General features: G+C 42.4%; 1 protein-coding gene across 2 annotated transcripts in view; it reads right to left on the reverse strand.

Moving 5' to 3' along the window:
* VPS13B (vacuolar protein sorting 13 homolog B) overlaps positions 1 to 14,591 on the reverse strand; it is a 1,018,523-nt gene that overhangs the window by 734,348 nt on the left and 269,584 nt on the right. For both annotated transcript variants that reach the window (XM_038744561.1, XM_038744562.1), the window contains exon 18: positions 13,162 to 13,335. In XM_038744561.1, the coding sequence (XP_038600489.1) occupies positions 13,162 to 13,335 (174 nt within the window). The remainder of the gene's footprint in view (positions 1 to 13,161; positions 13,336 to 14,591) is intronic.

Raw genomic sequence — 14,591 nt, forward strand, 5'->3', positions numbered from 1 at the left:
AAGCCCTAAGTTATTGTGGGCAAAGAATGTGGCTGTTTATTGTTGTACCGCAATCTCCCAGGTGGTAAGTACAATGCTCTGGTAAGTGCTCAATAAGTACGACTGAATGAATGAATGATTGAATCCCTGCTCAGCATTGCGTGGTCTCCCCAGATCCCCTGAACCTCCAATCCCCAGGGCAGTCATCAAGATACCCACACTCCTTTCTCTCCCAACAAGGCTGCAGGGATTAACCATGCCTCATCTCCATCCAGAAATACCTAATGTGACTGCATTCATTCTTTCACAGTAAGCGACTGAATGAATCATAGTTATTGAGCACTGAACTAAGCGCTTGGGAGAGTACACTACAACAATAAACAGACACATTCCCTGCCCATAACGAGCTTACAGTTATAGACAGGGGGAAATACAGTCAACTCCTCTTCACTTTCTTCCTCTTCTTCCCTTCCCTATCTTCTTGTTTCCAGTATTCCCAATCTTTCCTTGTGGGCAGGGAATATGTCTACTGACACTAGTGCATTGTCTCTCCCAAGCTTTTACTCTACACACAGACCGGCAGACCCCAAGAACGAAGTAAGTTTATCAGCAAGCCTTGAGTAAGGCCAGTCATCACTTTTTTTTCCCCTCAAAGGAGAGGAGCCAGGGGAGGCATATGAAGGAGTTAGTTATCTGAAGGAGGAAGGAAACTGCTTACAACCAGGCAGAATTGGAACTGACTGGCGCAAGGGGAGGAGAGTGTGGGAAGGGAACTGAACTCCCTGTAGTCATTGGACGTAATGTCGGATGAAGCTTTATGATCCTGTGTTGTGGCAGTAATGACCTATCCCCATATTTTGAATTTCTGTACTTGGATGTCCCCCGACACCTCGAACTCAGTATGTCCAAAACTGAACTCCTCACCTTCACTCCCTTAGAGAACTCATTCACTCCCATGGTTTCAACCACCATCTCTATGCCCCAAATCACACTCCAGCCCTAACTTATCACCTTTCTGCAGTCTCGCACTTCCTCTTGCTTTGAGGGCATCTCTAATTGGATGCCCCCGCCAATACCCCAAACATAACATGTCCAAAACAGAACTTATCTTCCCCTGTCTTTTCCATCACTACAGACAGCAGCACTATCCTCCCTAACAAGTTAAAAATTTGGCATTATTTGAGTCACCTTTTGTTCAACCGACATATTCAATCTGTCTCGAAATCCAGTTGGTTCTACCTCTATAAAAGTTACAAAAATCCACCCTTGGCTCACCATCCAAACTGCTACTATATTGATGCAAGCACTTAAACCCTGCCATGATATTATCTGCCTCCTTGCTGACCTCGCAGTCTCCTGTCTCTCCCACAACAAATCCAAACTTCACTCTGCTGCCAGATCATTTTTCTAAAACAAAGGTCAGTCCACATTTCTCCACTCTTCAAGAACCTCCAGTTGATCAGCCATCCACCTCCCCAAACAGAAACTCTTTACCATCTGCCTTAAATCACTCAATCAGCTCACCCCCTCCTACCTTACCTTAGATTTTTTTTTTTATGGTATTCGTTAAGTGCTTACTCTGTGCCAGGCACTATTCTAAGTGCTGGGAAAAACACAAAGTATTCAGGTTGTATGCAGTCCGTGTCCCACACAGGGTTCACACACTTTATCCCCATTTTACAGATGAGATAACTGAGGCCCACAGAAGTGAAGTTACTTGCCCAAGGTCACACAGCAGAGCTGAGATTAGAACCCAGGTCCTTCTGACTCCCAAGCCCATGCTCTATCCATTAGGCCACACTGCTTCTCAACCAGACTACACACTTTGCTCTTGTAACACCAGTCTCCTCACTGTACCTCCATCTTGTCTATCTTTTTTAATGGTGTTTAAGCACTTGCTATGTGCCAAGCACTGTACTCAATGCTGGGGTAGTTACAAGATAACTTAGATCGGTACCCTATAAGCACATGATATTCACCCCACCCTCAGCCCCACAGCACTTATTTACATATCTGAAATTTATTTATATTAATGTCTGACTCCCCCTTCTAGACTGTAAGATCCTCGTCGTCAGGAAATGTGTCTACCAACACTGTTACCCTGTACTCTCCCAAGTGCTTAGAAAAGTGCTCTACTCAGAGTAAGCACTCAAATACAGTTTATTGATTGGTCAATTAATGCATACAGGGTAATGAGAATAACAGTAGACATAAAAACAACTTTCAGACTAAACCCCCTTTTTCCTCTCCTCCTTCCCATCCCCCCCACCCTACCTCCTTCCCCTCCCCACAGCACCTGTATATATGTTTGTACAGATTTATTACTCTTATTCATTTTACTTGTACATATTTACTATTCTATTTATTTTGTTAATGATGTGCATCTAGCTTTAATTCTTTTTGTTCTGACGACTCGACATTTGTCCACATGCTTTGCTTTGTTGTCTGTCTCCCCCTTCTAGACTGCGAGCCCGTTGTTGGGTAGGGTCTGTCTCTATGTGTTGCCCACTTGTACTTCCCAAGTGCTTAGTACAGTGCTCTGCACACAGTAAGTGCTCAATACGATTGAATGAATGAAAGAATTATAGGAATCAAAAAAAATTCAGATGAAAAGACTGAAGGGAATTTAAGCACCTAAGTGCTAAGGAAAGAAAATCAATCAATCGTATTTATTGAGCGCTTACTGTGTGCAGAGCACTGGACTAAGCGCTTGGGAAGTACAAGTTGGCAACATATAGAGACGGTCCCTACCCAACAGTGGGCTCACAGTCTAGAAAGGGGAGACAGAGAACAAAACCAAACATATTAACAAAATAAAATAAATAGAATAGATATGTACAAGTAAAATAAATAGAGTAATAAATACATACAAACATATATACCTATATACAGGTGCTGTGGGGAAGGGAAGGAGGTAAGACGGCACTCCCTTGGTTGGGAAGCAGACCGAAATGAAATTTCACTTTCACCTAAATCATAAGTATCAATGTGTTTCCCTCTAATATTTTTGAATGTGGTGTAGGCCACAGTACAAAGTAAAATACACAAATGACCTTTCTTGAAACTTATAATCTAAAAATCAACAACAGGAATGTGGGTAAGTATATAAAAGATTTACAAACAGCAATTAAACCCCAGAAACAATAGGACAACAAGAGTAAAACCTAAAAATGAATAACCCATAAAATGCATTTATTGATGTGGGGCAAAGGTGGTGGTGTGGGAAGGGTGGGGGGAAGACGAGCACCCCCCCCACCCCAACCCCAACACAAAGATGCTATGTATTTTGGGAGATGGCTGCAGGGCTAAGATGTATTGAATTCTGCAGTTGGGTATATACTGGGCACAAGAGAATAGGAGCGCGAGAGCAGTCATGTCTTCTGCCAGGACAGACATCGTTTGTCCATTCCTGCTTGCCTCCCTCCTCAAAAATACAGCTAGAACTCGAAATCACGAGGAAAGAAAACCAAGGAAGAGCTAGATATTGCTACCTTTGCCAGATAATTGTTTTGAAACTGGCAAGTTGCAATTGAAAATTAATAAGGAAGGAAGCAGAGGGGACTGCTTCCTGTGGCGGCTCCGGAGAATGCCCAAGTCACCCCCTTGACAACTCGGACTGTGGTGACAAGCTCCACGTGCACAAGCATTAGTTTAAGAGTTTTAGAATAATCACTCCCTCTAGGTTGGCAAGCTCATTGTGGGCCGGGAACATGTCTATCGACCTGTTGTACTGTACTCTCCCAAGCACTTAGTACATTGCTCTGCACACAGTAAGCATGCAAAATATATGACTGATTCATTCATTCAATCGTATTTATTGAGCGCTTACTGTGTGTAGAGCACTGTACTAAGCACTTGGGAAGTACAAGTGGGCAACACATAGAGACGGACCCTACCCAACAACGGGCTCGCAGTCTAGAAGGGGGAGACAGACAACAAAACGAAGCATGTGGACAAGTGTCAAGTCGTCAGAACAAAAAGAATTAAAGCTAAATGCACATCATTAACAAAATCAATAGAATGGTAAAATGTACAAGTAAAATAGAGTAATAAATCTGTACAATGATTGATCAATCTTGCCTTCTAGTAGCACTATTCAAGGTTTGGTGGGAAACAAAACTGATGGCTAAAACGATACTTAGGATTACGTTTTCTCTCACTAGAGTAATTACTGATCACAGTCTCTTTAAATTTACCTAGTCTTTCAGTTTCTTGTATACTGACTTTCATTATTTAGTTCCCACAGCTTAATGTCAAACTGTACGATGAGCCCCTTGAAGACCAGAGACACTGTTGAATTCCCACGTAGGTATTCTTTCCCTGAACATAATACACTGTAAGTGCTTAATAAATACTATTACTGCTACTATTAGCAGGAGGAGTGCAGAAATGGGAGGGAAAGGACTAGGATTCTACCACCCCCTTCTGCCACTGGCCTGCTGTGTAAACTGTGTAAAGTGTGTAAACTGTGTAAAGTGGGTAAGTCACTTTATTTCTTAGGGCCTCAGTTTCTCAACTGCAAAATAGGGATGAATTACATTGAGAGCTCCATGAGGAACAAGGACTGTGTCAAATCTGATAACCTTATATCTACCCCAGTGTTTGGTAGTCAGTAATGAATCAACTGTCATATTATAACAAAACCAGAGAGAAGCTGAGAGAAGTAGCATGGCCTAGTGGATAGAGCATAGGCCTGGGCACCAGAAGGACCTGGGTTCTGATCCCGGCTCCTCCATGTACTTGCTGTGTGACCTTGGGCAAATCACTTCACTTCTCTGGGCCTCAGTTACCTCATCTGTAAAAAGGGGATTAAGACTGTGAGCATAGGAAAGCAACAAAAACAAAAAGAATTAATAAAAACTGGCAAAGAGAGAGAAGATTAAAGGAACTGTGGCCGAGTAGTTGGGAGAAGAAAAGGTTGAAAGAAGACTCAAGTATTTAAAGGGATACTGTTACAGGTGTTGAAGAGCATCTATTTCTATTAAATAGCAAAAGAGAAAATGTTAAAGAAACAGTAATAATGCCACTTTTTTAAGCACTAATTCTGCCACACATTATTCTAAATGCTGGGGTAGATATATGGTTGCTTTTATATTTATTTTATGGTATTTGTTAAGCACTTACTATGTGCCAGGCACTTTTCTAAGCCCTGGACTAGATACAAGGTAATCAGGTTGGACATCAGGTGGAGTGGGGATTAGAACCCAGGTCCCAATGCCTCCCGTGCTCTATCCACTAGGCCACACTGCTTCTCCATAGAAGTTAAACAGGTTGGACACAGTCCCTGTCCCATATGGGGCTCACAGTCGAAGAAAGAACTGAGGTGGTACAGTCTTCTAATTTGTAGCAAGACTTCTTATTTGCCATGGAAATTTAGTACAAGTGGACCTGAAAATTTTCAGCGGTATTAACTGAAGAACACACTGGAAAGGTTCAGATGATGTACAGATATCACCGAGTAATTCCACTTGGTGTTCTTTCCTAGTTCCATGATTTTTTTCTAATGGTATTTGTTAAGCCCTTATTACGTGCAAACAGAGTTGTTATTAAGTGCTGGGATAGAGACAAACTAATCAAACTGGACCCAGTCTATGCCCCACATAATAATAATAATTGGGTATTTGTTAAGCACTTACTAGGTGCCAGACACTGTACTAAGCACTGGCGTGGATACAAGCAGAATGGGTTGGACACAGTCCCTGTCCCACGTGGGGCTCACAGTCTCAACTCCCATTTTACAGATGAGGGAACTGAGGCCCAGAGAAGTCAAGTGACTTGCCCAAGGTCATACAGCAGACAAGCGGCAGAGCTGGGATTAGAACCCATGACCTTCTGGCGCCCAGGCCCTTGCTCTATCCACTACATCATGGGTTCACACTTTTTAATCCCCATTTTACAGATGAGGTAACTGAGGCACAGGGAAGTGAAGTGATTTGTCCAAGGTCACACAGCAGACAAAGGGTGGAGAGAGGATTAGAGCTCCGGTTCTTCTGATTCCCAGGCCTTTGCTCTGACCACTGGACCACACTGCACCAAGGGTACCAGGCAAGGTAAAATAAAAAAATACCCCAGGTTACAATCACCAGCTGACACATAAAAGTCATATACAGCCAGCATTGTTTGATACTTCTTCATTCATTCATTCAATCGTATTTATTAAGCACTTACTGTATGCAGAGCACTGTACTAAATGCTTGGGAAACTATAATACAAAAATAAACAGTGACAAGTCCTGCCCACAACGAGCTCACCTGGTTTCAGCCACTCCCTGAAGCACAAACCCAGGAATACAGCTACTACTGTCTGACACCTCAACAATTCAGTGTATCACGGCAAGGTGCCAAGATTAATCAAGAAATTATGGTCTCTTCCACCCCAGCTAAGGTTTTGTAATTAAGAGGTCTTTTCCTATTACATTTGAGTTTTACATTAATGTTGTAAGAAAGTGAATTAATTAATGACTGAAGAGGACCCCCCTGATGGAGAGTAGAGTTCAACGATATGAAGAGGTGTTTGGACGGACTTGGCCAGCTGCACGGTACTTTATGAAGAGAAGAAGGCTGTTTCTCATCTTAAATTGGACAAATTGTCCACTAAAGTTGAAAAATCACTACCACAGTTGACAGATCAACTTTTGCAGCCTTGTTAGAATCCAAGCGAGTTTCCACATCTCTGCACTGAATTTGGGGCTACTTTGCTGGACACCAAACTAGGACTAAATTTACAGACCACCCTAAATTCAATAATGAATCAAGAATCCCCACTAGCAACCAACAAGGCTGTATAGGCAGGCCCCAGAGACCAGGCTAAAAATACACCTCCAAACAGGCAAGGTAAACAATCGGTATTTAATTAATAGCACGAAGAAAGGACTCCCACCACAGAATGCTGAAGGAGAGGTGTGCGAGGTGGCTATTTACAGCTCCTAAAGATTTTTAAGACTGCTTACCAGGCCACCCACCTCGAAATTAGTCTGATAACTCAACCACCCCAGTGCCATCCTGGGCTGCTTGGAGAACCTTAAGAAACTGGGCTCAGGTTGAAATCATCGAGAAATTATGCTCACAACTAGAGTAATCCCACTCATCTTCCACTTTCTCTACGATGCAGCTCGGAGGAAGAATTGCCACATGCAATTTTTAACACTGGGCCTCTGAGGGCAGGAGTCAGCGCTACTGCTCCATTCTCTGTCAACTTCCAACAAGAACTAAGCTTATGTTTAGTCCATGGAAAGCTCAGCTCCCCATCAATCTGTTGGTGGGGAGTGAGGTGGGTTGGGAGAGAGGTTTCCGCCTTACTGGCAAACACTCAGTCCCTCCCAGAATATTCCAGACTATCTTGGAGGGGTGGGGTAAATTCCGACCAGAACCACCTCGTGACCTGGCTAAAACAGCCTCCTCCTAAAGAACCCGAATTTCTACTGCACTTCACTGAGTTAATGTTGTGATTGGTATACTTTAAAATACTTTAAAACACTCATCAGTAGTGCAGTGATGCTCAATTTACCAGTATGCGGCACAAAAATAAATTTCATATTATCATTCCAGGTTTTGAAACAGATCTCAATCTACAACGTGTCAGCCAATGAGAAGTTGTATGTCACTATACACCTGTAGAGCTTCCAATCGGAAATTACGGAATGGGCGTTTATTTTTGTGCGTTCAGAAATGCTTCCAGTGCTATGAATTTATTTTAAGAAATTAGAAACAATATTCACATGATCAAATGATGTGACTATGTACAAATTACTTAAGGCAATCAAGTCTCACCCCACCACTTAACCTCTCTCCTATCCCACTACAACCCAGCTTGCCCACTTCTTTATTCATGCCGACATACTACTCCTAGTATTTCATACCCACCTCTCACATTCCCAATCACTTATTCCCGCCCTCTCTCTACCCCTCTTCACATCAGGCAAGCCACTGCACTTCACCTCTTCGAGTCAGTCAGTTAACTATATTTATTGAGTGCTTCTTGTGTGCAGAGCACTGTTCTAAACACTTGGGGGAATACACTATCACAAATAACAGACACATTCCCTGACCACAGCAAGTATACAGTCTAGAGGGAGAGTTTATGAGTCTAGCCCCTTCTGAAATTATATCTCCCCTAGGAGATTCCATAACTGATCTCTCATATCTACAACCCACAACTGCCACTTCAGGACTTCTGTGTCCCCTATGACCTTGGCTAGTTACATTAGCCTCATTTCACTTAGGTTCATATTTTATACTCTTCTGCTTCTCCTTCCTGTAATTTATTTTAGTATCTGCTCCTCCATTAGACTGTCAATTCCCTGAGGGCAAGGATAAGGCCTACTACCTCTATTTTACCCTCCCAAGGCTTACTCAGGGCTCTATGCAGGGTAAATACTGAGAAGATATGAGTGATTCCCAATAAGATCTTTTTCAAGAATATATGCAGAGAAGTTAAACTGATCTTTTGGTCTCATAGAGAAAGTAAAACGAAACGAAGAACTGAAAAAGAGCAAGAAAAAGTCAGTTATCTAATATTCTGGGTGTCCTACTTTGCATTAGCTATTCATTTTAGGTTTAGCACAACATAAAAGTTAATGCCAAATGCTTAATAAAGTGCTCTGTACACAGTAGGTCCTCAATGAACTTGTTGACTGGCATATCGCAAGCACTTAAACACAGTAATAACTTTCATTAACATTACATTTACCATTGCCCAGAGAAGCAACATGGCTTAGTGGAAAGAGCCAGGGTTTTGGAGTCAGAGGTCGTGGGTTCTAATCCCGGTCCGCCACTTATCAGCTGTGTGGCTTTGGGCAAGTCACTTAACTTCTCTGTGCCTCAGTTACCTCATCTGTAAAATGAGGATTAAGACTGTGAGCCCCACGTGGGACGACCTGATGACCTTGTATCTACCCCAGTGCTTAGAACAGTGCTTGGCATATAGTAAGCACTTACCAAATCATCATCATTACATCATTTGTCCACTTTGAAGTTTTGTTCCTATTTGCTGTGCAAGCAGTATTTGAGTAAAGCTGAATTTAAACCAATCCAGGTCTTATATTTTTGAGTGGCTGTTGGGTAAGGACTTAATCTGGGATCCAAAAACCAGTCTGTGCAGAGTTATTGCTTACGACATTTCTACAACAGCACAAGGCCTGAGACACCTACACACACTGGCTCATAGCACCAAGCTGTGGAGGCGGGGGAGAGGTTAGACAAGAAATGAGGCTGTTTAAGGAGAAGAAGGATGCAGCAGAAGGAGGTGTGGATCAGTGCTACAGGGAAATAATCTGTCTTCCAGCACTGTGGCTTCCGTTAATAATAATAATGGTGGCATTTGTTAAGCGCTTATTATGTGCAAAGCACTGTTCTAAGGGCTACAAGGTGATCAGGTTGTCCCACTTGGGGCTCACAGTCTTAATCCCCATTTTACAGATGAGATAACTGAGGCACAGAAGTTAAGTGGCTTGCCCAAGGTCACACAGCTGACAAGTGGTGGAGCCGGGATTTGAACCCATGACCTCGCTCTTTCCACTGAGCCACGCTGCTTCCCCTGACCAACAAGCAGCATGGCCTAGTGGATAGAGCACAGGCTTGGGAGTCAGAAGGACCTGGTTTCTAATCCCAGCTCCGCCACTTGTCTGCTGTGTGACCCTGGGTTATACGGCTATACAGGTGCATCGTGATGCACATTTTCCCACTGACTTACGCATTATAGTTTGGAATCTGTTTCAGAACCTAGAATGATAATAAGAAACTTATTTTTGTGCCAACGACTTTTGCCTCGCTGCTTCTCAAGATGCTTTCGAAATTCAAAGGTTCTCGAAACTCAGACCTTTCCAAAACTGCACTTACTTTGCCCTGCTTTTCAAAAATCAATCTTGTTTACTATTATCACGTGCTTTCTGGGTGCGGAGCACTGTAATAATAATGATGGTATTTGCGAAGCACTTACTACACTTAGATGCACTTAGAGAAGCAGCGTGGCTCAGTGGAAAGAGCACGGGCTTGGGAGTCAGAAGGCATGGGTTCAAATCCCAGCTCTGCCAATTGTCAGCTGTGTGACTTTGGGCAAGTCACAACTTCTCTGTGCCAGTTCCCTCATCTGTAAAATGGGGATGAAGACTGTGAGCCCCCCGTGGGACAACCTGGTCACCTTGTAACCTCCCCAGCGTTTAGAACAGTGCTTTGCACGTAGTAAGTGCTTAACAAATGCCATTATTATTATTATTATTATTACAACCAAGTGTACTAAAAGCTTCAACACTGTGTCACCTAATGCCTAGCAGGTCAAAGGAACATCCACCTGGGGGAGCTTAAAAGCACCCAAAAGTGTGCCTGGAAGAGGATTTACGGCCTTAGACCGTGGTGGAAGGGGAACGGGTCTACAAATTCTGTCATATTGTACTCTTCCAAGCCCTCAGTACAGTGCTCTCTGCACACAGTTAGCGCTCAATAAATTCGGTTGATTGATCGTAACCTACCAGAAAGTCCTCGACCCAATTCCGGACCTATTACAGACGTAATGTGGTATGGAAGAGGGCGATACACATGTCCCTGTGAGGGGAGGAGGGACAGAGATATCTCTTTCTTCACCCCTGTTCTTTAGAATCCAAAATCCTGTCCAAAGCACCCCAGCGTCCCTTGGGAAAACAGGGCTCAGTTTTTGGTTGTGCCAAGGCACACTTGATGGTACTCGTTTCCAGAGATGCCTTCTGTCTTTATTTTTATACCCTGCCACGACGTAAGCACTTTACTATTTCTTCCCAACTGAACTCCCACCAGAATTCACCTGCTGTTTTTCTTCTATACATAAATTTTACTGGGTCCTGGCTTTTACTCGGTTTTCCCCTCATTCGTAATCATTTATAAACCCCAGCTGCTCTCTCCCATCCCCCATGGCACCATTCCCCACAGAGTCTGTTAAGCCTATCACCCACCTACTCGAAAAACACTCAGCCCGAGTTCTACAGTTACTCAGTTCACCAACTGGCATTGTGTTTTCGACTACCTATCACTCAAATTAAACAATCCATACTTGCTTCTGTAAACCCTCAGAAAAAAAATTCCCTGAGGACCTCATCTGTTGGAGAGCTTCCTGTTTGGTAAGAACTAAGCCAACTCCGATTTCTCTCGTTTTATATTTGGACTTTTCTTCACCGCTCACCTCGGTTCCTCAACTCAGGTTCGAGTTCCTTTCATAAGAGCGTCTTTATTGCTGCCTTATTTCAACGGACTTCTCCAAGCTCACGGCAAAGGAAGTGAACATGTCACTTCCGATCGGTGAATAATCTAAAATTCTACTAGATTAAGAGGAAAGACTCTTAATAGATACCATCTCCCTCATCCCTAGTTTCGATCTTAAAGTTGAGTAAAGAGACTAGGGTAATTATCCTAATGCTTCTTTTAAAAAATAATGCTTATGAGTACTGTAAAATGATGCCATAAGCCTTGTAAGCATGAGCATGGGTGACTATTATGTGCAGTTTGGGAAAGTTATAGACCTCCCACACTTGGTTCTTTAGACAAGAACACGGTACGCTTTGAAATTCAAGCACTCCTGAAAACACATTTTGGTTCAAGTCATTAAGTGCTCAGATGTAAAGTTCACATAATTCTCTATATAAAAGTAACAAAGCCGAAAATGAATTAATTCTTTCAGCACTGAGGTACAGCAGACATATACATTACACAATCATTACATTAATACCACTTTTGTTTGCAGCCACGTGAACAACCGAGACTGTCGACATCAATCTCTTACCTAGGGATGACAGGTGACTAACAGGGGTCGAAGACTCAGTCTCAAGTGAGTTCTCAATAGCAGAGGTAGAAAACTGACACTGGAAATGTCACATAACCATATTCACTCACATAATAACCTTCACATAATTGCCCCACCTTGATTTTTGAGGAGACAATAAGAAATTATTTTTTATACCAGACAGTTTAAACTGGGATAGCCCTTGTGAGGACGACCAGAAGGTTGACAACCACAGGGCAGGTGGAGGGAATTAATTCACTGAGACAACCATAGGCCCCAGAAGGAGGAACTGGAGTGTGCGGAACAGGGCAAGGGAGAAGGGTGGCTGTTAATTTATTGAGCAGCAATTGTAGGCAGGCCTGGGGAGTATGCAATAGAAGTAAAAGCTGTAGTTTCAAGTGCCCTACTACTTTCCCCTCCTTTCTTCCTATTTTTGGTCTTCCCCTACCACTTATTGCTAGACTCAGTTCTTATAAGACCCATGTAATAACTGCACCCCTGTTTCAACTGTACATAAAATTAGGCAAAATAGCAGGCCAATTATGTGGGTAAGCCCAGCATGTTTACTCATTAGGTCAGCCATTTTAAACCAACTCTCACCATACTAGATGTGACACGCTATAAAGATGAAAACCTGCTTAGGGTCAGCGGGTAGAAAATACATATAAAATACCTAAAAGAAGGTGGATTTCTTATGACTGGAAAAGCAGCACGGCACAGTGGCTAGAGCATGGGCCTAGAGCATGGGAGTCAGAAGGTCATGGGTTCTAATCCCAGCTCCGCCACTGGTCTGCTGGGTGACCTTAGGCAAGTCACTTCACTTCTCTGAACCTCAGTTCCGTCATCTGTACAATGGGGATTGAGACTGTGAGCCCCACATGGGACAGGGACTGTGTCCAACCTGATTTGCTTGTATCTACCCCAGTGCTTAGTACAGTGCCCGGCACATAGTAAGCGCTTAATACCTTCATTATTATTATTACGATAATTCATCAGGTGGATAGGGTTTGGAGGAGTAATTAACGGTTACAGATGATATTAAAAAGACTGCTCAGAGAGTATCATAATGTCAAAGACAGGGCTTGACATTTGCCATTTTAACCAAAGAAGCAGCATGACATAGTGAAAAGAGCATGGGAGTCGGAGGACTTAAGTAATAATCCCAGCTTTACCACTTGTCAGTTGTGTGACCTTGGGCAAGTCACTAAACTTTTCTGTACTTCAAATACCTCATTCGTAAAATGGGGATAAAGACTGTAAACCCCATGCGGGACAATGACTTTGCCTAACCTGATTATCTTGCACCTTCAATAGCACGTACTACAGTGCCTGGTGCATAATATATGCTTAAAGAGTACCAATTAAAAAAAAAACTTTATGTACATCATGCTGAATATTAAAAGACAACCAAAAGCAATCTTGGAGCTCAGCACTTACCAGAATTATGACAGTAATCCACACAACCAGGAACTTGGACTGTAAAGGCTATCAAATCTGGAGCTAAGAGAGATTCTGGCTTTCTACTTTCATTGAGCCACTTGCTGCTGTGAAGATCTCTGGTGTCTGAAGAACCCTGAATTATGGGAATCAGCTTCTCTTTTCCACCATCACCTACACAAAACATGTCAGAAAGTTAACATTTTGTTTTGCAGTGGATTTTTTCTTACCCCAAGGCAAGTTCACTTTTAATCCCCAAATGTTTAATGCATAACATACTTTTTAAAAGTTCATTAAACAGAGTAGCAATTTTAGAACAATGTTTAGTTTAGTTTAGAACAATGTTTAGTTACTGAATTGTAAAGGTACCAATTTTGTAAAATCCAAATTCACTGATTTTATGATTAACTAAATAGTGCTCAAGTCAGCTAAAATGATTCAAAACCAAAATTTGTACTTTGGTTTCCTTCCCTGAAACATACCAAAAATAAATGTTGCAACATTTGCATAAATGTTGCATAAGCGCTTAGTACAGTGCTCTGCACACAGTAAGCGCTCAATAAATACGATTGATTGATTGCCACAATTAACAACATTTAACTACTCTAAACTCGATTCTTTAAGTGCCGACTGGCATTCTCTGATAATAAGGTAAGCACTTTGGGAGAGGCAATAATTTCCACATTACTTGAGACTCTTAAAGCACACTGCAGTAGTGTACACCCATCAGAGGCAGCAGTGTACCTAACTGCCCCCATTTTTTATTTTATTTTTTTTGTTTGGTTTGCATTATGACATTTGCTAAACACTTACTGTGTGTTCGGCATTATATTAGGCATTGATGTGGATATAAGTTAATCAGGTTGGACACAGTCCATGTCCCACCCAGGGCTCACAGTCTTAATTCCAATTTTACAGATGAGGTAACTGAGGCCCAGAGAAGTTAAGTGACTTGCCCAAGGTCACATAACAGACAAATGGCAGAGCCTGGATTAGAACCCAGATCCTTCTCTCAGGCCCATGCTTTATTTAAAAGGCCACACTGCTTTTAATGTTCTGGAAGGGGAAATGATCATCCCAAAGTACCTAACAATCTCTCAGAGCCTAAGTGAAGCATTTTAGGAGTAACTGTACATGGGTTCAAGTGTTGGAGGACAACAAATTCACAAGAGAGCAAGAGAGAAAGAGGTCAAAATTTCCATTTGGTCAGGAAAATGGTTCCTTTACCAACAAGTGTTACCGGACAGTGTGTGGCTTCCACAGAACAAACGCTCATCACTTATGTAAAACTAAATCAAGCGCATAGCCTGAAAATAATAATAATAATAATAATGATGGCATTTGTTAAGCGCTTACTATGTGCAAAGCACTGTTCTAAGCACTGGGGAGGATATAAGGTGATCAGGTTGCCCCATGTGGGGTTCACAGTC

This window comes from Tachyglossus aculeatus, chromosome 4, assembly GCF_015852505.1.
Source record: "Tachyglossus aculeatus isolate mTacAcu1 chromosome 4, mTacAcu1.pri, whole genome shotgun sequence".
In the NCBI taxonomy this organism is placed as follows: domain Eukaryota; kingdom Metazoa; phylum Chordata; class Mammalia; order Monotremata; family Tachyglossidae; genus Tachyglossus; species Tachyglossus aculeatus.